This window comes from Camelus ferus, chromosome 9 (assembly GCF_009834535.1).
Source record: "Camelus ferus isolate YT-003-E chromosome 9, BCGSAC_Cfer_1.0, whole genome shotgun sequence".
NCBI lineage: Eukaryota > Metazoa > Chordata > Mammalia > Artiodactyla > Camelidae > Camelus > Camelus ferus.
The window spans coordinates 7,964,571-7,988,605 of NC_045704.1; the positions used below are offsets into that span (position 1 = coordinate 7,964,571).

Consider the following 24,035-nt stretch of genomic DNA (forward strand, 5'->3'; position numbering starts at 1 on the left):
GAAAGCAGAGTAGACAGACATTCCCTTCAAGTCATCCAGCAGCTTAGAACAAGGCCAGGAAGTATAACCAAGTGGTCTGACTCCCAGAGGGCCCACACTCTTGACGCTGCTCCAAGGAAGGAAAAGTAAGCCGCTCGTTTACAGTTCAGCTTAGCCCATTCGACTGGGAGATGTGCGACCTACCTGTGAACAGATGGCAGATCTTTAACCCTCAAAACGCAACCAAGGCTGCTATGACTGAGCATTCCAGAGGCACCTCAGCATCCCACAGCTGAGACAGGGCGGGCAGTCGGGGGCCAGAGGATGAGTACGAAGGGGAGAGGCATACTCCCAGGGACCAGACTCCTGCAGGTCTCCAGCGTCACGGCCCTGAGGAACGCCCTCCCAGCTGGAGCCAAATGCTCTCCTATCCTGTCAGAAAAATTCACAGACATGTCCATGAACCCGACAACGCCTGCAACAGCACACTCTTTAATCTACAGTTATGCACACTGAATGATGCACAAATTATTACGACCTCGCATTCTTTAATTTTCTCTTCGTTGAAGTCAAAGGCTACATGTTTCAACAGTGGGAACAAAGAGTGAGAAGTCGTTGAAGTATGTGCAACGGAAATACATAGCATTGACCTGGTCATTACACCTTTGTAGAAATAAAGGCAAACAAAGCGACTATTTGCAAGTCAAATCACTTGAAGACATGTCTAAATAGACACAGATTTATTGAGAGGCAAGATCCTTTCTCACCATTCTCTATATTTTGTCATCACTAAATAAAATCCCGACCACTTTTTAAGAATTCCCACTGTGATATAACTAATCGTTTTAGTTACCATGATTTACATGTATATAAGCCTTCACCTCAAAGCACTGATTTATTTTTTGTTGTAGCAAAGTGTTTTTGTTAAAGAAATCTGAACTCCCTTGGCATGTGGTATCATTCACGTCACTGCGGAAAAAGCGTTAACATATTCATGCTATCCTTTGAGCTTCAAAGTTTGCCCTTGGCTGAAGTTTGGGACCTTAGATTTCAAGAGGATTCCTATCATTCCCAGAAATGACAAGTGGCTCAGTGTCCCTATTGTGTGTGTGTACGACGTGGCTTACGCTGCCAACACGCTGTGCCTCCGGACGGCTAGAATTCTGGTGATGCTCTAGACAGAGAGCCCCATAAACGTCACAGGCACTGGGGTTCCAGCGAGCTTCCCCAGTAGGCACGTCACACCTGCTGTCATAACACACGGACAGAATTTAAATTAGGCACTCAGAACACCCAGAGCTTGTCCCTGGTCCCTCTGGACTCAGCCTTTGGGTCTTTCGCCTTGGCTGAGACTGTATGACAGCACACTGAGTCCTCTGAGTCTTCCTAGTAAGTCAGCAGACCTGGGCAGTCATGAGGATTCTCAACAGTCATTCATTACGACTTTCAAAGTCTTACAGATCTGACCATAAAAGCACAGGTAGTCTCTCCTTGAGGTCCATATAGGTCAAATACTGTGCCAACTACAGGCACAGCTTTGTGCAGACACTCTGTGAGGGAGGCAAACAGATGTGTGTGGCCTCTCACTACCACACACACACACCGAGTGTCTACTAAGGAAAATAAAAAGGTAAAATGAACAGAATCACACAGTGGCGGGATGCAAGAATGATGGAAGGAAAATGGCTGCGAGGTGTCTGGCATGGACAAGAAAGACAAGACAGTGGGATTCACTGAGGGAAGGTACTCTAACACAAGATCTAACACCAAGTGCCAGTCTAACCCCTCCTCTACCTACCTGCTCCCTCAGACTCAGAGGCTATCTGTACTTCCTACAGAGTTACAAGAGATGACGCAGCCACTGAAGGCTGAGTCTGGTTTCTCAGTCCACCCGAAGGGATGCCCATCACGAGATGCACTGTCAAGTGACAAAGGCGGTTACAGAGCAAATGAGTATAATCTGATCAATTTTAGTAAAAATGAATAGTGACCAGGAAAATGAAGATTCATACTATAAGAGGGAATCTGGGAAAGTGCTAAGGACATGGCCTTCGGGGTCAGCCTAAATGGCCTCCACTCCTAATCTCATACTTTGTCATAAACTTTGAGCAATTCTCTGAATCTTTCCATTCCTGTGTTTTGACTTGTAAAATGAGGATAGCATTATCTACCACAAAGACTTGGTGCAAAGGTGAAGGGCTGATGTGTTTAAACATTCCAAACAGTGGCTGATGTAGAGCAGTGCCACATTTGCTTGCATCCTCGGGGCGATGGCCTGGGCCACACGGCACAGGCACAAACTCAGGGAATGCGCATACACACAAGGTGTGGAAGTACGAACAGCAGGTGACAGACGTGAGAACATGCAAGCTGGAGATGCGGATCTGGGGGAACGCTGTAGATCACTGAGTGTAAAATGCTTCGAGTGGGAATTAACTCACTCATAGAACACATCACAAGTGAGAAAAAGAGAGCCCTGGATGGATCCCAGGAAATACAATTGTTTGATACATAGACGAAGACACAGACCCTCTGAAGAAGGGCAGAAACTCACAGAAACCAGGAAAGGACCTCAAGTCAGACAGGTGGGCAGCCGTCTAATTCGGGGGGCGGGAGGAGGAGTAAAGGGAGCTTTGCGAGGCCTGCTTAAGTCAGGTGATCATGGTGGAGGTCATTCTTTAGTTGTCAGTGGAGTGAAAGGGACGCGAGGGGGTGAGGACAGAGCAGTTACACAGGGTGCATCTGTGAGAGAAGAGAAGGAGCTCAGTGTGCATGCAGGGCAGGAAGTGCCCACGGGTGAAGAACCCAGATAAGTTATGAGGATAGAAGGGCCTTAACAGGGAGATGTCAAAGACCAAAAAATAGAGGTGAAAAAGAAAGACAGAGGTCCTATATGAGTTGGTGAGTATGGAATGTGTTCAACCACGAAGAGGAAGAATGATCCTGGAAGAGGAATGAGTGATCCCCTCCTCCACTAAGGGTGTAACAAGTCTTGGAGAATTAGGGAATTTTACACACAAATCTTCCCTGGAGAATACAACTCTGAACAATCTGCAGGTCACCCACAGTATATTTTTTTCTTAAGAAATATTTGTGGATACCAACGTAGGAGACTGCAGGTTTTCTACGCCTCCAGATAATTTAGAATTTCTATTCCAATATCAAGATAAATCATCAGAGAACCTTTGACTTTAGACTACACAGTTTTGCCTGTTATCTCAAGATATCTTTGGCACTGGAAAGTATGCAAAGAAATAGAAGATGTATAAAAGAACCAAAAGGAAGTCAAACAATTGAAAAATTCAAAAACCTAAATGAAAACTCACTGAGTGAGTTCAATAGTAGATTATATATGAGAGAGACAGGAATCAGTGAGCTCTGAGAGATCAATGGAAATTAATCAACGTGAGCAACAGAGGGAAAACAGACTTGGGGGGGGAGGACAAAAAGATGGGAGCCTGAGGGTCCTGTGGAACAAGAACCAGAGAACACCATTCATGTTATTAGAACCCCTGAAAGAAATGGGCTGAAAAAAAAATACTTAAATACTTGAATAACTAAACATTTCCTAAATTTGCCAAATGGCATACACACGATTCAAAAAGCTATGCAACCACCAAACAGAAAAGGCTTCCCAAATTTTATGGCAGGTTACCTCACAATCAGTCAAACTTTAGAACTCTATATACAAAGAAAAAACACTTTGAAAGGACTTGACAGAAAGGATGCATTCCAGATACAGAAATAATGAGTCAAATTCCAGTAGATTTCTCACCTGAAACCATGGAAGACAGAGGGAAATGACATGCTTTTCAAGTACCAAAAGACCTGCTGACCCTAAATCCTATATCCCACAAAAATATCCTTTGGGAATGAAGGAGACATAAAAACATTTTTAGTTAAAAGAAAATAAAAAACACTTGCTACCAGAAAACCTACCCCAGAAAACAGACTATAGATGTTGGTGGGTAAAATATTAAAAAGGAACTGTTAATGGAAGAAATCCAAGGATTTCAAGAAGGAATAAAGAACAAAGTAACGAGTAAAAGTAGAAGTAAACAGACTGCGCCCCTTAAGAATTTTGTAATTACCGTTTGACAGCTGAAGCAAAAAAGAACATCATCCAATATGGTGCTTGGTATAAGAAGAGGAAGTACTTAAGAAAATTATATTAAAGAATGGGGAATGTAAAGAAACCCAATGGAAGTAAGGTTTCTACGTGTCAAAGTGCCAAAATGCTGATACTAGGCTATGGTAAGTTCTGTATGTACAACACAGCACCTAGAATAACCAATAAAATACAAGAGATATGCTAAAAAACATCACAGATGCATCAAATGGAATTCCAAAAATTAAAGTAACCCACAAGAAGGCAAAACAAAGAGAACCTCACTTTCAAAACCAAAACCAAACAACGGGGCAGCAATAAACAGGGAACAAAAACATCATAAAATGGCAGACAAAAGCCCTAAAAATATCAATAATTATTTTAAACTTAAATGGTCTAAATATACCAATTTAAAACAGAAATCAATAAAATGGATATAAGAAAATGAGTTAAGTAGATGCTATTCACAAAATTCATATATTACATTACTTCAAATGTAACAATATAGATAAGGTTGAAAATAAAATTATGGAAAAATATAAACCATGCAAACATTAACCAAAAAATAGTGACTATATGAAAATCATATAAATACATGTCAAAGCAAAACAAAAAAATTACAGGAGCAAAAAGAAACCAAACATAATGACAAAAGGGTCAATACACCAAAAGGACATAGCAATCCTAAATGTGTATGCACCAAACAGCAGAGGTTTGAAATACAGGAAGAAAAAAAACAACAGAACTTAAAAGAGAAATAGACAATTCCAGAATTAAACTGCAGGACTTCAACACCCCGTTCTCAGCTACAGACAGAAATACAAGACAAGAAATCAGCAGATACAGAAAATCTGAAAAACATTATCAACATCACCAGCATCGGGTCCACATTTATACAAACTCTACTAATGACAGTAGGATACACATTCTTTTGCAGCAGCCTTACAGAACATTCATCAAGATACACTACATCCTGGGTCATAAAACAAACCTCAACAAATTTAAATAGCCAAATCAAACATAAAACAAACTGGAAATGAATGGGAAAAAAACATAAAATACTCCAAACAGAGAAATTAAACAACATACTTCTAAATAGTTCATGGGTTAGACAAGCAGTCTCGAATAAAGGATTATTTAGAACTGAATAAAATGTAATTAGAACATAAGACAAGATACTAAAACAGTGCTATGAGGGAAATTTATAGAACTTAATGCTTATATTAATAAAGTAAAAAAAAAAAAAAAACACCTCAAATCAATAAACTAAGCACTCGCCTCAAGAAACTGCAGAGGAAAATACTACCAAAGCAAGTAAAAGAAAAGATTAATAATAAAGATCAGAAAAAAAATCAGTGAAATTAGGAAAAGAAAGATATAGAGGAAAAAAATGATATAAAGTGCTGGTTCTTTGAAATGATAAAAATGAAATTGATAAATGTCTAAGAAGATTCACAGAGATAAAACAGTTAACCCATTTCCAATATCAGGAATAAAACAGAGGCTGTAAGTATAGATTCTGCTGTCATCAAAAGGATAATAAAGGAATACTTGAAACAAGAAAATTTAGATGAAATGGGACAATTCCTAGAAAAAGATAAACTATAAAAACTTACCCAATATGTAATAGATACTCTGAGTAGTTCTATACACATTAAATAAAATAAATACATAATTAAAAAACATCCAAAAGAAAAATCTCCAGGACTAGATGGTTCACTGGGGATGCTACAGAACATTAAAATAACAAAACCAATGCTATACAACACAACAGTCTTCCAAATAACAGAAGAACGCCTCCCAACACGTTAGGAGGCCGGACAATGACCACTGGGAAAAAAAAAAAAAAGAAAAGAAAGAAAACTACATATCATTGTCACTCATTAGAGGAAAACTTCCTCAACTAAATACTAGTATATTAATACTGTAATATGATGTATAAAAATAATTATACTCCATGACCAAGTGGGGCTTAGTCCAAGGATACAAGGCTGGTTCAACAGTCAAAACTGAAATAAACCTAACACCTTATATCAACAGGCTACAAACAAACAAACACAGGATTCTATCAATTGATTATGAAAAAAAGTATTTGACAAAATTCAACCCTCATTCACAATAACAAACAAATCTCAGCCAATGAAGAATATGGGAAACTTTATAAACTCAAGAAAGCTCTACAAAGAAGACCTTACTATTAACACCATACTTAATGACGACAACCTGAATGTGTTTCCCCTAATAGCAGGAATCAGGCAAAAACATGTTTTCTCACTACTAGTATTCAATATCATATTAGAAATCCTAGCTAGTGCAGTAAGACATGAAAAAGAAATAACAGGTATACAAGTAGGAAGGAAGAAATAAAGCTGTCTCTATCAGCAGATGATATTTCTATGTAGAAAATCCCAAGGACTCTATCAAAATACATAGCTACAGTTCAGTAAGGTTGCATGAAAAAAAATTATATTTCTGTACACTACCAAAGACTGGGAGGAAATTAAAAGGTTAAAAGTCAATGCTATTTTCAATCACTCAAAAAAAAAACAAACCTATATATAAATCTTATAAAAACTGTACAGGATTATTGAGACGTATAAAACAATAATGAAATAAATCAAGTCGTATTAAATAAATGTAGAGACATAATATATTCATGAATTGGAAGACTCAAAACAGCAAAGATGCTGACTCTCAACAAACTCATCTGCTAATGTAACTCAATTTCTAGCAAAATTCAGTCTTTTTTTTGTGTAAAAATAGACAAACTTATTCAAAATTTACATGGAAATTCAAAGTAACAAGGAGTGCTAAATCAATTTTAAATAAGAACAGAGAGGAATCACTTTACCCTATTAAAAGACTGACCACATAGCTACAGCGGTCAGGTAGACCAGTAATAGTACAGAAACAAGAGAAAGTCTGAGTATTAGGTCTTTAAAATCATATGAAGAAAAGACTTGTCTTTTAAAAATCAAAGCCTAAATAGTCTTAATTGGTACAATAGAACGTGCCCATCCATATCTGGATTTTCATCTCCTTAAATATAAAGGAATTTGATTGCTCAAACCACTATTTCTCACAAAAATTAAGGTCCTTAAGAATAGAGACAATAATTTAGAACAAAAAGGATATTCACTGAGAAGTTTCCAGACCCGTCTAACTCTCCTTACACTGGACAGCAATGAATGTATATACAAGACACACAGAGTCTAGATCTTGTACCAAGGAAGCAAAATGCTCCTCCTGCCAAGTAAACTAAGGAACCATGACAAAGTGCCACAGCTTGGCAAGGAGTGTGAAAAACTTTTTTGTAGTTCATTTTCTATTCTGAGTCTCTCCCTTCTTTAAAAAAAAAAAAGAAATTCCTGAGATAACACTGCAGTGTAAACTAAGGTGAAACACATAGCTGAAGGTTCTCCTAAATGCATAATAAGCACTGGGTCTCTCTCCTAGATGGAGTCTCAGATGTAGAGTAAGGCTCTAGGTTGGGTCAATCTCTAACATGACTCTTTAGATGACAAATGACATCCTCCAACAGGCTTTCTCACAGGGAAGGAAATTGCGGGCTTTCTCTTTGGTATGAACGATCAGGTTCTGAGTAGGATGTTTCCTCTGGCAAAAGATTTTCCTCAGCGGTCACATTCAAAAAGTCTTTCCCTAACAGGAGCTCTTGAAGGTCAACCGAGGACTGCCCACTTGTGAAGGGTCTCCCCACATCGGTCACGCTCACGGGGTTTCTCCCAGTATGAACCCTCTGATGCTGAGTGAGGGAGGAGCTGCGACTGAAGGCCTTTCCACACTCACTACACTCATAGGGCTTCTCTCCAGTGTGGATGATGGAGTGGCGAATGAGGTTTGTGCTCCAGCAGAAGGTTTTCCCACACTCCATGCATTCGTAGGGCTTCTCTCCACTGTGTATCCGCTGATGCCTGGTGAGGCCAGACCTGCGGTTAAAGGCCTTCCCACACTCCGTGCACTCATAGGGCTTCTCTCCAGTGTGGATGCTGAAGTGTCGAATGAGGTCTGCCCGATTGCTAAAGGCTTTCCCGCATTCTTTGCACTCAAAAGGCTTCTCTCCAGTGTGGGCCCTCTTATGCAGGATGAAAGTGGAGCAGTGGGTGAAGGCCTTCCCACACTCACCGCACACGTAGGGCTTCTCCCCAGTGTGGATCCGCTGGTGCCTCTTGAGGTATGACCTGTGGTTGAAGGCCTTCCCGCACTCCAGGCACTCGAAGGGCTTCTCCCCCGTGTGGATGACGTAGTGGTGGATGAGGGCGGCGCTCTCACAGAAGGCCTTCCCACACTCACTGCACTCGTAGGGCTTCTCCCCCGTGTGGCTCTGCTGGTGCCACATGAGGTATGACCTGTGTTTGAAGACCTTGCCACATTCGAAGCACTCATACGGATTCTCACCACTGTGGATGATGTAGTGTCGAATGAAACCTGGCCTATCTCGGAAGGCTTTCCCACATTCTTTGCACACAAAGGGTTTTTCCCCAGTGTGGCTCCTGTTATGCAAAACAAAAGTGGAGCGGTGGGTGAAGGCCTTCCCACACTCACCGCACTTGTAGGGCTTCTCCCCACTGTGGATCCGCTGGTGCTGGGTGAGGTGTGACTTGCGGTTGAAGGCCTTGCCGCACTCCATGCACTTATAGGGCTTCTCCCCCGTGTGGACCATGTGGTGCTGAAGGAGGTAAGTGCTCTTACTAAATGTTTTCCCACACTCTGTGCACTCATAGGGCTTCACTCCAGAGTGAATCCTCTCATGTCGGGCGAGGAGGCGTTTCTTGTTAAAAACTTTCCCGCATTCGTTGCATTTAAAGATATTTTCCTCTTCCTGAATGATGAGATCTCCACCTGCTCCACACAAGTCATGGGCATGGGCAGCACCTGCCGGGGGGACTGGCTCCTCTACAGTCCTTGAACACACACCATCAGCTGTCCCTAAGCTGCCATGTTCAGAGCTTGGTTTCTGAAGGAGCTTCTCCTTCTGGGGCTCTGTCTCTGGTTTCAAGTGTCCTTCCTGCATCTCCAATGACCCTTTTTGATCCCCAGTTTGGCCTAACTGAGAGCCCTTGGAAACTCTTTGTGTTAATTGTCCCTTGAGTGAGGCTCCCTCAGACTGGGCTGGCTCACAAGGGGTAGGTTCTGCGGTTTTGGGTTTTCCTTTGTCACCTGAAAGAAATACAATATACAAAAAGACCTGTTAATAATGCCAACATAGAAGAAAGAAAATCAACATTTCAGTAAAAAAAAATGAAGATGAAAATAGTGCCTCTGTATCTGCCATTGTTTCCTACCTCTGAATTCCAGGATAACAATTTCTTTCTTTCCTTATTCTTGAACTGTTGACACCTTAAAAGGGAGACCCAGAGAAGTGGCTGGGTTAGGAGACAGGGTGCTGGAAAAAGACACAGTCAATTCCAGACTGGATAGTCATGCAAATAAGTAACTCATCTGGGCCCACAGATAGTTTATGTTGAAGAGATGACTCAGTGCGAAGCTTGAAAGACCACCTATGTGATCAAAGTTGGGGCTCTGAGTCATAAGATAACAACTAGACCTCCAGGAAGAGACAAGGAGAGGGCAGGGACGAGTCATGCAGGTACTGATTCACTCAGTCGTACTTATGTAACAAGACTCAGTGACATTCTTGGGTTGGCAATACTTCACGCATATACTGCCATCCATCAATGCTAGGAGGCTAATGAGTCCTGTGGACATGGAATCTTATGATTGGAAACTTTCCAAAATCTGTTCCTGAAAAACATCTGATATAGACCTACTGGACAAAGACTTTACAACAGCCATCTTGAAGAAGTTCAAGGAGTGAAAGGAAGATATGGAGGAAGTCAAGAAAACCAGATAAAAACAAAATGGAACTATCAATACAAACAGAACCTAAAAAGGAATACAAAAAATTCATGAGCAAAAAGTACAAAAACTGAAATGAAAAAATGACTAGAGGGATTCAAAAGAAAACTTAAGCAGGAAGAAGAAATAATCTGTAAATTTGAAGATAGAACAATGGAAATTACTGAGTCACAGAAGCAGAAAAAAAAAAAGGTTGAAAAACTGTGAGTACAGTCTAAGGGATCTGTGACACAACCAATGAATCAATATACTCATTGTGGAATTCCCAGACAGAGGAGAGAGACAGGGTTAGAGAGAATATTTGAAGAAATAGCTGAAAACTCCCAAATTTTATGAAACATCCAAGAAGTTCAATGAATTTCAAGAAAAATAAACTCAAATAGACTCACTGAGAAAAATTATAATCAAACTTTTGAAAGCCAAAGATGAAGAGAGTATAGCAAGTGTGAAGCAACTTGTCACATATAAGAGGTCCTCAAAATGATTATCAGCAGATTCCTCATCAGCAACTTGGGAAGCTGGAAAGTAGTGGTTCAACACATTCAAATGTAAAACAAACAAAACAAAAGTGTCAAGGAAGAATCCTGTATCTGGCAAAACTGTCCTTCAAGAATGAAGAAGAAATTAAGACATTCCCATATATAAAAGCTGAGGGAGTTTGTTACCACTAGATTGGCTCTGTAAGGAATTCTTAAAGAGTCTTCCAGGGTGAAATGTAAGGACACGACACAGTATTCAAAGCCATACGAAGAAATAAAGATCTTGATAAAGGTAACTACGTGGGCAATTATAAAAACTAGTATTATTTTGTAACTCCACTTTTTGTTTGTTTTTACATATAATTTAGAAGACTTTTTAAAAATTGTTAACCTAAAAGCTAATATTAATTATAACTTTAGTTTATAATTCCATCTGTAGTTTCCAATATAATTTAAGAGACTAATGCATTTAAAACACTTAGTAGTTTAAGTTTCTAGGCATACGCTATATATAAAGATGTAATTTTGTGACATGAACAATGGAAAGGGATGATGACAGAGCTGTAAAGGAGTATTTTTTTGTTATTGCAGGTAGACTGGCATAAAATCAAGTTAATGCTAAAACTTTAATATGTTACATGTAATCCCCATGGTAACCACAAAAAATATAGCTAGAGAATATATGCAAAAGGAAATGAGAAAGGAATTTAAATACTTTACTACAAAACATCAACTAAACACAAGAGTGTAATACAGTAAACAAGAAACAAAAAGGTTATAATGCATACAGAAAACATATCAAAATGACAGAAGTCTCTCCATATCAGCAATTACTTTAAATGTAAATGGATTAAACTCTTCAATTAAAAGACAGAGATTAGCAGAATTGATAAAAACATGATCCATGGGAGGAAGGAGGTGCAAAGGGATAAACTGGGAGCTCAGGATTTGTAGATACTAATTACTAGATATAAAACAGGTAAACAATGAGTCTCTCTTTTTGTGTATTTCATTGATTTTTTCTCTATTGTTAAAATTCTATTATATCTTTAACAAAGACAACAAAAAGCTGGCTCTTTGCAAAGATCAACAAAATTGAGAAACCTTTAGCTAGATGAACTATAAAAAAGACTCAAATTACTAAAATCAGAAAAGAAAGTGGGGACATTACTTGATTCTAAAGAAATAAAAACAGAGCATAAGAGAGTACTATGAAGACCTGAAAACCAACAAATTGGAAAACCTAGATGAAATGGACATATTCCTAGAAACATAAAACTTATGAAAACTAAGTCATAGAGAAGTAGAAAAATCTGAATATACTTCTAATTACAAAAAAGATTGAATTAGTAATCAAAATCTCCCAGCAAAGAAAAAACCTGGGCTTGATGGCTTCAATGGTGAATTCTATCAAACATTTTTTAAGAAGAACTAGGACCAACCCTCCTCAAAATTCCAAAAAACTAAAGAGAAGTAAACACTTTGTAATTCATTCTGAGACAAGCATTACCCTAATATCAAAGTCAAATACACTACAAGAAAACTACAGAGCAATACTCCTTATGAACATTGGTGCAAAAATCCTGAAACAAAATATTAACAAAACAAATTCAGCACCATATCAAAAGGATCATACACCATGACCAAATGCAGTTTATTCCTGTAATGTAAGGCTGGTTTGACATACGAAAACTAATAAACATAATACATCACATTTACATAATGAAGGAAAAAGTCCATATAATCATTTCAATTGAGACAGTAAAAGCATTTAACAAATTAGACAACCTTTCATGACTTGGAAAAACAATACTTCACAAACTAGGGATAGAAGGAAACTAGCTGAACATAATAAAAGCCGTACATCATAAACCACAGCAAACATCATACTCAATGATGAAAGTCTGAAAGCTTTTCCTCTTAAGATCAGGAACAAGATAAGGACATCCATCTTTACCACTTCTATTCAACACAATACTAGAAGTTCTACACAGAGCAACTGGCGAGAAAGAGAAATCAAAAGCATCCAAATTGAAAAGGAAGAGGTAAAATTATCTTTGCTTCTGGATGATAGTTTCTTATATGTAAAAACCACAAAGATGCCACAAAATAACTGTTACAATAAATGAATTCAGCAAAGTAGCAGGATACAAAGTCATTACACAAAAAACCAATTGCATTTATATACATGAATAATAAAAAAATCTGAAAATTAAATTACAAAGTTTCACTTACAATAGCATTAAAGAGAATAAAATACCTAGGAATTAATCAATGAGATGAGACATTTGTGCAACAAAAACTGCAAAACACTGCTAAAACAATTAAAAATGATGTAAATAAATGGAAACAAATCTCATATTCCTGGATTGGAAACCTAATATTATTAAGACATCAATACTACCCAAAATGATCTTATAGTTTCAATGCAATCTCTATCAAAATCCCTATGACATTTTCTGTAGAAATAAATAACCCACCCTAACATCCATAATGAAATCTGAAGAGACCCTGAATAGCCAAAACAATCTTGCAAAAGAAGAACAAAATCGGAGAACACGAAATTCCCAATTTCAAAACTTACTACAAAACTACAAAGATCAAATACAGTATGGTACTGGAATAAAATCAGACAAACAAACCAATGGGATAAAATCAAGAGCCCAGAAATAAACCTATGCATACATTATCAAATCATTCTTGACAAGGGTGCCAAGACTATTTAATGGGGGAAAGGACAGTGTTTACAACAAATGGTGCTGGGAAAACTGAATACCTACGTGCAAAAGAATGAAACTGGACCCTTATCTAACATCACATAGAAAAACCAGCTCAAAATGGATAAAGATCTAAAACTATAAAATTCATAAAGAAAAGATAGGGCAAAAGTGGCATGGCATTGGATTTGGCAAAGATTCCTTGGATATGACGCCAAAGATACAGGCAACAAAAGAAAAAATAGAAAAATTGTAGTTTATGAAAATTTAAAAATTCTGTGCATCAAGACACTATCAATAGAGTAAAACGGTAATTCAAAGAATGTGAGAAAACATCTGCAAATCACACATCTGATAAGGGATTAGTATCCAGAACATATAGAGAACTCAAACTTAACAACAACAAAAAACAAACAACCTGATACAAAAATGGGAGAAGGACTTGAATAGACATTTCTTCAAAGAAGATATACAATGGCCAAAAAGCAAAAGAAAAGATGTTCAACATCACTAATTATTAGGGAAATGCAAATCAAAACTATAATGAAATACTATCTCACATCCATTAGGATAGCTACTACTGGAAAAAAACAGAAAATAACAAATGTTGGTGAAGTTGTGGAGAAATTGAAACTTTTACACAGTTGATAGGAATGTAAAATGGCATGGTCTCTGTGGAAAACAGCGTGGCAGTTCCTCAGAAAATTAAAAATGGTGTAAAATGACTGTAATTCAATAAAAAAAAGTAATAAAAAAAGAAAATTAAAAATGTAATTACTATATGATCCAGCAGTTCCATTCCTTGTTATATTCCTTAAAGAACTGAAATCAGGTTCTCAAAGATATTTGTACACCACGTTCAAAGCAGCATCATTCACAATAGCTAAAACATGGAAGCAACCCAAGTTCCCATCAAGAAATGAATGGATGAGCAAAATGCAACACACAAACACATACACACAAGAATACTGCTGAGCATTAAAAAGGAATGACATTTTGAGACATGCTGCAATGTGCATGAACCTTGAGGACACTATGCTGAGTCAAACAAGCCAGTTACACACACAAAATCCAGTATCATTCCATTTCTAAAAGGTACTTAGAGTAGTCAAAATCACAGACACAGAAAGGAGAACTGGTTTCCAGGGGCTGGGCTGGGAGTCAGGGGGCGGTAGGGAAAGTGGGGAGGGGGAGGTTATCATCTAATGGGTACAGAGTTTCAGTTTTAAATGATGAAGAGTTATGGAGGTGGATGGTGGTGACGGTGCATGACATTATGAATGCATTTAAAACTACTCACTGTACACTTAAAAATGGCTAAGATGATCAATTTTATGCTACCTGTATTTTACCACATCCACAAAAAATATAAGAGTAACGTACAATCCCTACAAATCAAAAAGAAAATGCAAACAAGTCAATAGAAAACATTCATGAAACATTTCAAAGAAGAAAACTCAATTCAAGGATTGGTATACAATCTTATGATAAGGTGCTAAAGACCCTCAGCAATGAAGGAAAAGGAAATCAGGAGCACATGAGATATAATTTTGCATTCATCTGATTGTCAAAAATTGAGCAGTCTTGCAATATGAAGTATTGGGCAAGGTGTGGGTGGAAGGACCCTCCGTTCCTTCCTGGTGGAAGTGGAAGTGGTACAGACCCTGTAGAACACAGTGGGAATTGTCTTGTAAACACAAAAATTTGCAGTCTATAATCCAACAATTTCACTCCAAGAAACGTCAAAAGACAGTCCTAATCATGTGCAAAATGACCAATATATATGAATGTTCTTGGCAGAACTCTTTGTGAGGATGAACAGACAGTGGATGAATACAATGTGAGACAGGAGCATTTTTAATTGCGTTTCTTCACTGTAAGGACCTTGAGCATATTTTTGTGTTTAGCAGAGAAAAGGACAAAGTTATAAAACAAGAAGAATAACAGTTTAGAAAGCATCTCCACGGAAAGCGCCTTTCTAGATTCTGAGGTGGGAACTGGCCATGCCCAGGGGCAGGACCTCTTCTGTGGGGTGAAAAGAGAAACTACAGATAGGAGAGTCCAAATGAGCGTGGAAGGGCTGAGGACCAAGCAGCAGAAGGGGAAGACTTCACTTTCAACAAGAAAGCTCGCTGACACATCGATGGCCATGTGCTGAGACTCCCGTGGCTGGGGAAGCGGTAACTGTCTGGAACAGAGTCTGAGCACCTGGGGAGCTCATGCAGGACACCGAGCTGACCAGAGGCATAAAGCAGGTGTAGAGACCAGTCAGAACTGTCAGCATCCCCCAGGGAAAGATGGCATGAACGTGGACTTTGAGTGTCCGGACAAAACGGATGGGAGGCGGTGGAGGTGACAGATTCAGAGGATGCACATATGTAAAACAGACAGGATCCGGGGGATGGTCGGTTGTAGGGACTGGTGGGGGGGAAGGGGAGGAACTCTCTGAGGCTGTATCCGGTCTCTGACTGGCTTGCCTGGCAGGACTGTGCCCTCAAACTTAGGAGAGAGTGAGCACACAGTGGGTTCCTTCCCAGGCCTGCTGACTCTGGGTGCCTCTGAGGTATTGGCGTGGAGACGTGTGACAGGTGAGGGCAGAGGCCTGGAGCAGTCAGAGGTGGGGGGCGGGGGGCTGATGATGAGCTGACAGACATTCCCAAGCCAGCCGGCAGCCCGAGGGACTGAGAGGGGAAGGAGTGTGGCTCTGCAGTGGCACCATCACCACACATGACAGCCCCAGTGCTCTCAGCAGCCTGGATGTGGGGCAGAACAGGACAAATGTCTCTTTTGGAAGACAGAGGGACCTAGGGGAAAGGGCTCCACAGCTTCCAAACCATGAAGGGGCCACAACAAGACACTCCCCTAGGGCGCCCAGGCCAGCAGCCTCCCCTGGGGCTCCCGCCAGCCCGCACCCGGGCTCCTACCTGGACAGGGGCTCTGGGAGCAGTCCTTCCTCCCCATCCACAGCTCCTGCCCATGCTCCAGCTGGCAGATCAGCTCAGGCCTGGGAACGGGACACCCTGTATGTGGAGAAAGGAAGAAGACACTAGGATTGTGTGGAAAGAAAGAACAACTCAGGGTCTAGTCTGGGACTTCAGGATGTGGACAAGACCTCAGGACGGAGCTGCTGCCACCCACACAAAACGCTGGACTGCGACCCGGAAACCAAAGGCATGCCATATTGTCATGCAGTTTTTACTCCTAAGTCAAAAACTAACATATAATGTCTAATCATAGTCAAAGGACTGTGTTCAAGAAACTTAAGTGCATTACATCACTTCAAAATGGAAATAAGTCTGTGAATCTATGGAGTAATTCAAACAACTGACTAACTTTTCATTCAAAACAAGGTATATGTCTTCACTGAGCTAGTTTTCCTTTTTTTTAGAACCCAAGCAAAGTTTTGTGTTGTTCTTCCTACAGACCGTGGAGGACTGTATCCTAGAATTTCCTTACAGCAGTCCCAGCAAGCACATATTTTGGTCAGTATCTTTTTTTATTGACATATATTTGACGTACAATGTTTGTGCTAGTTTCAAGTGTACAGCAAGGTGATTCAGTTATATATATTTTTTTCAGATTCTTTTCCATTATAGGTTATTACACGATACTAAATAGGGTTCCCTGTGCCATACAGTAGGTCTCTGTTGTTTATCTATTTTATATATGATAGTTTGTATCTGTTAATCCCAGACTCCTAATTTATCCCTCTCCCCCTTCCCTTTTGGTAACAGCCATAACTTTATTTCCTATGTCTGTGAGCAGCACCATTTTACAGATGAAAATCATACAGAAACCAACAGTCAGGCAGACGATGTGATTTTGCCAAAGAGCCCAGGACTGGTGAATGGCTGAGCCACATGGAGCCCGGTCTAGCCACCTCTGCTCTGCGCTGTTCTCCCACAAAGCTGCACAACCCCGTTTCAGAAGGTGCCGAATCCAGGCCTGAGGATGAAGCGGCTCCTGACGAGCGACCACAGCAGTGGCGGCCGCGAGGTTCCTCGCTGCTAACCTGCACGCAACCTGGTGACACCAGGCGTTGTTCTGACCCGTTTTCGTAAGTTAGGGATTTCCCCTCACTACAGTTCTGGGTCCTAGACACTGTCTTACCCCATTCTACCAATGGGCTCACCAAGGCACAGTCAGGTTCAGTCATTTGCCCAGGGCCACACACTTTTTAGGGAGCAGAGTGAGGATGGAATGCAAGAGTCTGGCTCCAGACCCTGGTCTCCCAAACGCTACAGGAAGGAGGAAACAGCAAGCACCTCCGAGTGGGGCTAGCAGCCTGAGAACAAGTGTAGGGTAGCTGTGAGGCGGGCCTATGAGCACGAAGATCCACCGTAGGCAACAGGGACAGGGGAGGGGCAGACTCAGTGACCCCAGACTTCAGCATTTCATGAAAGATTAGAAAGTGATGAAACAGATAATCCTGCCCAGTGAGGTGGCAACACTGGACATTTACAGAAACTTCAACTAACATCTACTGTCATTAATATTTTACAGAAAAGGATTTTTGCTTCCAAAAAAACCCCACAGAGGACAGCTTCATAAAATGAAGGTGTATGTTCTAAATTCACTGAGGAAGTTCAGCCGCATGAGAGACTTACTGCAGCAGCTGAGCTTTCCTGACCTAGCGGGGGACCAGGAGGCCACGAGAACTGACCGGGGAAAGCAGAACAGCGCCCAGGACAGGCCTGCTATGCGGCCAGTACTGCAGGAACCAGAGCGAGCCATGACCAGCGTTAACAGTAACATTTTTCTTAAAAGTGACCCACTTTTATTTTTCTTATATGCCTTCCAAAAGGGGATCCTGTGTAGCTCTGTTAAGTGGGAGACACAGAGTCACCTGCGTTGATGGCAGGTCACCACGAAAAAATTGCAGAAATGAAATCAAAACCATGAGGTCAGGTCCCAGCAAGCTCCCGCTGTCTGCTCAGGGACGAGCTCCTGCTGGTGAAAGGGGGAGACTGCCAACGGCTGGGGCCGGGGTGCTTAGGATTCAGCACTGAACCCAGATTTTGCCGAAAGGAGGAGGCAGGAAAGAGATAAAATAAAGGAAAGGCCTCCTCAGGTTGTCTCTCAATGCCCCTGATGAAGTGGCCACGAGCCTTCGGAAAAAGGGTTTCTCCACCTCTGCACGACTGACACTTGGATGCAGAAAATTCTCTGTTGAGGAGAAAGGGCGGGAGTGTGTGCATCCCGCACAGGATCAGGATGTTGAGCATTCCAGGTCTCCACTCAGGAGACGCCCGTCGCATCCACATCCCAGTGGTGACAACCAAAACGTCTCCAGACGTTACCGAGTGTCCCCTGGGGACAACATCATCCTTGGATGAGAACCACGGGCTTAGAATATAAAAAGGGTGATGGGAAAACACAAGTGTGATGGTGGGGAGGGGCCTCCAAGAGATTTCATGGTCAGAACACAGCTGGCGAGCAGGCGGTGACCGCACTGAGAAGCCGAAAGGCCCACGAACACTCACCAGGCAGAGAACAGCAAGTGCAGAGGCCCAAAGCAAGTGAGTCAGGCGTGTGCGTGGGGAACAGCGAGACCCCAGCACGTGCAGCAGAGTGAGCTCGGGGAAAGCAGGGAAGGTGAGTGAGGAGGTCGGCAGGGCCAGGTAGGAAACTTCTACTTAAAAACCTTTCTTATGAGATACCTGAGTATGCCACCCCCTTCCCTAACTTGGTTTAATCTCAGCGACACACATTCCAGTTCTCTAAACATGGGCGTGTCTCCCCCACGCCCGGAATTTACAGCCCTCCCCTCCCTCAGACTGACAGGGCTAAGGCGATGGTCCTCAAGCTGCTGTTTCTCAACCCTGGCCTCCTGCCACTGCGGCCGGCTCACCCTCTGTGGAGCGGGCGCCTTGTCCTCTGCAGGGCGCTGAGAGCACCTCTGGACCCCACCACTAGATGTCGGCCCCACCCGCACCCCAGATGTGACCACCAGTCCTGGCTGCAGATGCTGCCAAGTGTCTCCTTGGACACAAAACCCCCAGGTGCTGAGAAGCACGACTCTGACTTCTCTCTCTTGTACGAGCAGAGGGTCCTGGCCCTGCACTTTGGGCACAAGAGACAACTGTGAAGGCAAAGGAGAACCAAAAAGCCCCACAACCGAGATCCTGGTGTTCAGAACAATACCTGCCGCACTGAAGGCACAGGCCTCCTGGGGGCCCGCCTGCCTCCCCCTCTTCTTGGGAGAACATCCCATCACTCACAGCCCTGCTAACCTGGTGGCGGAGGACACTCAAGCCAACCTGTCTCCTGCAGTCAGCTCCCTCTCTGGAGAGTGAAATAAAAACCTCAGATGGAGGCCAGTCTGTGCTGGGCACTGGGGTTAGAGGCTCAGGGAAGTGTGGGTGGAATGGAATGGGTGGCCATTCCTGCCTCAGGGACACCCCTGCAGGGCCCAGCAGCAGAGGAAGAAAGAGAAATCATCTAAATATGCAAAGAAGTAGAAACAAGGCCTCTGGGGGCCACAGAGAGCAGGGACTGGGGTGGCCACGCCTGTCACAAACTTGCTGAGGCACAAAAGCCATTCTGAAGACAGAGAGGTGAGCAAAGTCAGAGGGAAAAGCCAGGACGAGAGACCCAGAAGCCAGGGCACAATCCTGGTGGCTCCCGGTTCTGGTATCAGTCCCTCATGCGGCCCGACTAGAAATTCTGCCTTTGGGTCCTGCAGAGCACCCCCATTACCTTCCACCACTTTCTGGGAGCCAGAGGGAGTTATGTTTCTTGTCCAAAGAGACACAGGGATAGCAGGCAGGAAAGAGATGAATCTTGAAAATGACTGAAGCTGTGGGGAGAGGGAAAGAGAGCTCTGGAGGCCTTCTTGACCAGCCAAGATGGAGCCAGAAGTTGGGGTGAAGGAAGTGGCAGGTGCCCTACACGGTGGAGTGGTGAGGACTCACCCAGAGACACCAGGAGCCCACGGTTTTCCAGCATCACCTCCTGGTACAGGGTCCTCTGGGCGGGGTCCAGCTGCCCCCACTCCTCCTGGGTGAAAGTCACGGCCACATCATCAAAGGTCACAGACATCTGGAAAGTCAGACCGACACAGGAGCATTAGCCGTGGATGGGATGGAATCAGAGCTTGTCTCTGCCTTGCTGGTAAAGGTGCAGGAAGATCAAGGCCCTAATCACAGAATACCTCCTGGAGGCCATGTGCTCTGTGCTGGGCTGAAGGGGAGGTGGACAACGTTCTGGGCATAACATGATACTGGCAGACCTCAGAAATTTTGCGGGTTTGGTTCCAGACCACCACAATAAAGCAAGTCACATGACTTTTTTGTTTCCCAGTGCATTTAAGTTATGTTTACACTACACTGTAGTCTATGAAGTGCACAATAGCATTATATTAAAAAATGTAGATACCTTAATTAAAAATAACTTTATTGCTAAAATATGCTAACCATCAGCTGAGCCTCCAGCAAGCTGTAATCTTTTTGCTGGTGGAGGGTCTGAATTACTGTGAGAACAAAAAGTAACACAGAGACCCGAAGTGAGCAAATGCTGCTGAAAACACGGTGCTGATACACTTTCTGGACACAGGGTTGCTATAAACCTTCGATTTGTAAAAACACAATATCTACAAAGCACAATAAAGTGAGGTACGCCAACAGTGTAAGAGAGACGAGCCTCCTACAGAGGAGCTGTTGGAAAATGGCACAATCGATGGAAATGACATTCAAACTGTGAGATACAGACAGAAAGGGCTCTGGGACGTCAGAGGAATGAGTAAGTAATGACAATAATAATATCAATAACATGTATCAATAGCAGTAGCAACAGCTGAGCCTCCCTGGTCCTACTATGTGCTGGCCCCACGCCGAGGGCTTTATGTCTTGTCTAAAAGCAACTAAGCCCCAGCTTCTCAGTCATCATTTCCACCACTCTCGACTAAAAACACTCCGTATGGAGTTTGATTTGTTATTGTTACTCCCACCACCATATTCTGTACCTTCTCCTCAATGCCAATGTTCAGCAGATGCAGAACCACATCCTACTTGACCAAAACCACTAAATGAATATACACAGTCCGGCCACTCCACTCTTACAGCAGCAGCCCCACCACTGAAATGCTCCAAGGCACTGACGCATGGCTTTTCACCTGCACCTTCAGTGCTCACACCTCTGTGCTTTCTAGCTTCACCCGCTCTAACAGTTTTCTTGAGTTAATATTTCTATCAAACACCTGGAAACTCCTAATAAATTAACTGGTGCATATACAGAATCCTACAATATCACTCACTTCTGGTGCTGGATAAACTCACATCACTGGTCACATTTGGGGCAGGTAGATGAGGACAGAGAAATCAACTAGGGCCTCAACAGTGACAACCAGATGATGTATGTTTAAACAATGAAAACTCTCCGGCGTACGATAATACAGCATCCTATATGACTGTTTTAGGGCGCATATTTGGCTTTCTCTGGTTGGTCTTGAGTTACAAGTGAGGAAAGAATTAGAGAAAGGGCCCATGATTAACCTGGTCCTGGCCATCTGGGGGCGACTGTCACAGAAGTCACTGCTTCGCTTCCTGGACTGTCTCTGGAGATAGGAATCTGGCTTCTGGCAAGCCTGACTTAGACCGGGCTGGGTTCCTGGGTTGCTGACTGTAGATAAGAGGCTGGATTCCTGGGCAGGTTGTGTGTCGAAGTTCTATTTTCATATACGTCTGTCTACTGTCCACTTGTATATTCAGTCTCGCGTGTTCTAAGCCTGGAGATAAAGTCAGTGACAAGCCAGCTCCTCTTGTCGTACACAAACACAACTGCAAAGAGAAGTCTAGTGCCTTTCCAGACTTCCACCCAGCTCAGGAGCCCTCTCCGAGCCAGCAGAGAAACCGCAAAGCCAAAAACGTCGTCCACTCACCCGCGCCGGGTCCGTCCACGCCGCCGCCATCATGGGACGCTGTGGAGAGAGCGGCCCGGAGACGCGGCGACGGAGGCGGGTCCCGCGGGCTCAGCCGACCGCCACTCCTCTGCCCTGGGCGTGGTGACCGCTCACCGGGAGGCCCACGGCTCGCTCAAACGCGCGGAGGTGAGTGCTGACCTCCTCTCTGTTCATTTGCGGAGACCGGACTAGACGCCGTCACAGAACAGCTACCCCCTCCCCTCAGCTGGCGTGGACGGAACCGTCGCACACCAATGACGTCCAGCACCAATGGGCCGGAAGTCCCGCCCCCCCCCGCAGGAAATGCCCCGACCAGGGTCGTTATTGGCCCAGCGCCTGCCGCAGTCGCGCGGTGCAAAGCCTTCTGGGTAACGTAGTTTTTCTCTACAAACAAGCAGCCGCGGGGCGCGTCCTAGAGCCTATCTTCCTCCGTGTAAAACTTAGCCAGGCCTGGAGCCCACCATCAGACCCGCCTCTTCACCGTGGGCACAACTCGGGGGAGCGGAGGAGCAGAAGCGAGGCCGTCCATTCCACCCTGGGGGAAGCTGGGGCTCAGGAGACGGGGACATTCGCCCGGGATCAGGCCAGGGGAAAGGCCGCGAAGCCCGGCCCTAGGCTCGCATGGGGACTTCGTGCGCCTGGCCTCCTCGATGCTTTTCTAGGGGCTACGGACAAGCGAGCACTCAAAATAACCGCCAAAAGGAGGACGCCGGAAGTCTCCTTCCCACGCAGTGCGCATGCACGGACCCGGCTCTTTTGTGCGTCTTTTGGCCCTGCGCCTACTTCGCATGATGCACTGACCTCTGAGTAATAGACTTAGCCCGGAGCACCCTATAGCGGCTTTGTTATCCCCTGAGGTGCGGAGGCTGCAAGTAGGGGTGGGCTTGGAGGGAAGCTCAGGACTCCAATTTCAAGCATGGTCAGTTTGAAATGTCTGCAAGACCACAAAGTGTCTGTTTTAAGGAAGGCGCTTAACCTGTGTATGATCATTGGGAAAGGGTTCGTTTCTGGATATGTACGTTTGGGAGTTGATAGCGTATACGATTATTTCAAGTCACGATACTGGATGAGACCAACAAAGGAAAGAGAATAGATGGGGAAAGGAATGGACAGGGGTGAACTCTGAACCAACTCAACATTAACTAGTTGCAGAAGAGAAACCAACAAAGTCATCTTAGGATTCCTAACATTCCTTCTAGAATTATATTACTCAAAGTCTTAGAAGTCACCTCAATGCCCTTTTGTTTTCTTCTCATGACTTTGAAGGTGAGAGAATAAAATCTAGCTTCTAATGAGTTGAGAATACATATGGTATGAAAATGGAAACATGGTGTGCAGAAAATGCCCTGATTTAATTTTAAAGGTGGAGAAAAGCATACTGACAGGATGTTAATTGAGCCAAGGATTAAGCTGGAGTTAAATCCCATAAGGTACTGTTCATAAAAGGAGGTTATGGAGAAATGTGGCTCAGTTTGTGCACAAGGAACAATGTTAGCCATCACTGGCAACAGTAATTTGCCCAAATTGGAAGAGAAACATAATTCTTCTTTTCACATGTGGTTGACCCTTACAGTTAAATTAAATGGTTTTGGGTTAGGTTGTAAAACAGATATTAACGTTTTTATATTCTTTGTGTGACAGGAGGCAGAATGTTTGGAATCAGTGCAGGTGAGGAAAGCTATGTAGCCATTGGAGAAACTTTGAAATTCCTACTGTAAAGCATCTCAGAGTTTTGATTGTTTAAACATATATCATCTGGTTGTCACTGTTGAGGCCCTAGTTGATTTTTCTATCCTTATCTACCTGCCCTAGATAGGCCCAGTGATATGTTTAACCAGCACCAGAAGTAAGTGATATTGCAGGATTTTTATATATGAACCAGTTAATTTATTAGGAGTTTCCAGGTGTTTGATAGAAATATTAACTCAAGAAAACTGTTAGAGCGGGTGAAGCTAGAAAGCACAGAGGTGTGAGCA

The 24,035-nt window shown here is 42.9% G+C and overlaps 1 protein-coding gene across 2 annotated transcripts; it reads right to left on the reverse strand.

Annotated features, from left to right (window-relative positions):
* Positions 1-455: 455 nt before the first annotated feature.
* On the reverse strand, positions 456-22,296 carry LOC106729689 (zinc finger protein 805-like). 2 transcript variants are annotated; one of them, XM_014559770.2, is made up of 4 exons: positions 22,039-22,296; positions 20,075-20,201; positions 16,085-16,180; positions 456-9,265 (listed from the first exon to the last, which is right to left on the reverse strand). In XM_014559770.2, exons 1-4 carry the CDS (start codon positions 22,069-22,071, stop codon positions 7,635-7,637), a joined length of 1,887 nt encoding a protein of 628 aa, XP_014415256.2. In that variant the 5' UTR covers positions 22,072-22,296; the 3' UTR covers positions 456-7,634. The 2 variants fall into 2 exon arrangements, with proteins under 2 accessions (XP_014415256.2, XP_014415257.2); XM_014559771.2 differs by lacking the exon at positions 22,039-22,296 and adding an exon at positions 21,653-22,020.
* Positions 22,297-24,035: the final 1,739 nt, after the last annotated feature.

Coding starts and splice junctions, on each gene's coding strand:
- LOC106729689 (XM_014559770.2), bottom strand. CDS start 22,071: ATGATGGCGGCGGCGTGGACGGACCCGGCGCGG. Junction 20,202..22,038: donor CGTGGACGGACCCGGCGCGG/GTGAGTGGACGA, acceptor CTGACTTTCCAG/ATGTCTGTGACCTTTGATGA. Junction 16,181..20,074: donor TGGGCTCCTGGTGTCTCTGG/GTGAGTCCTCAC, acceptor CTCCACATACAG/GGTGTCCCGTTCCCAGGCCT.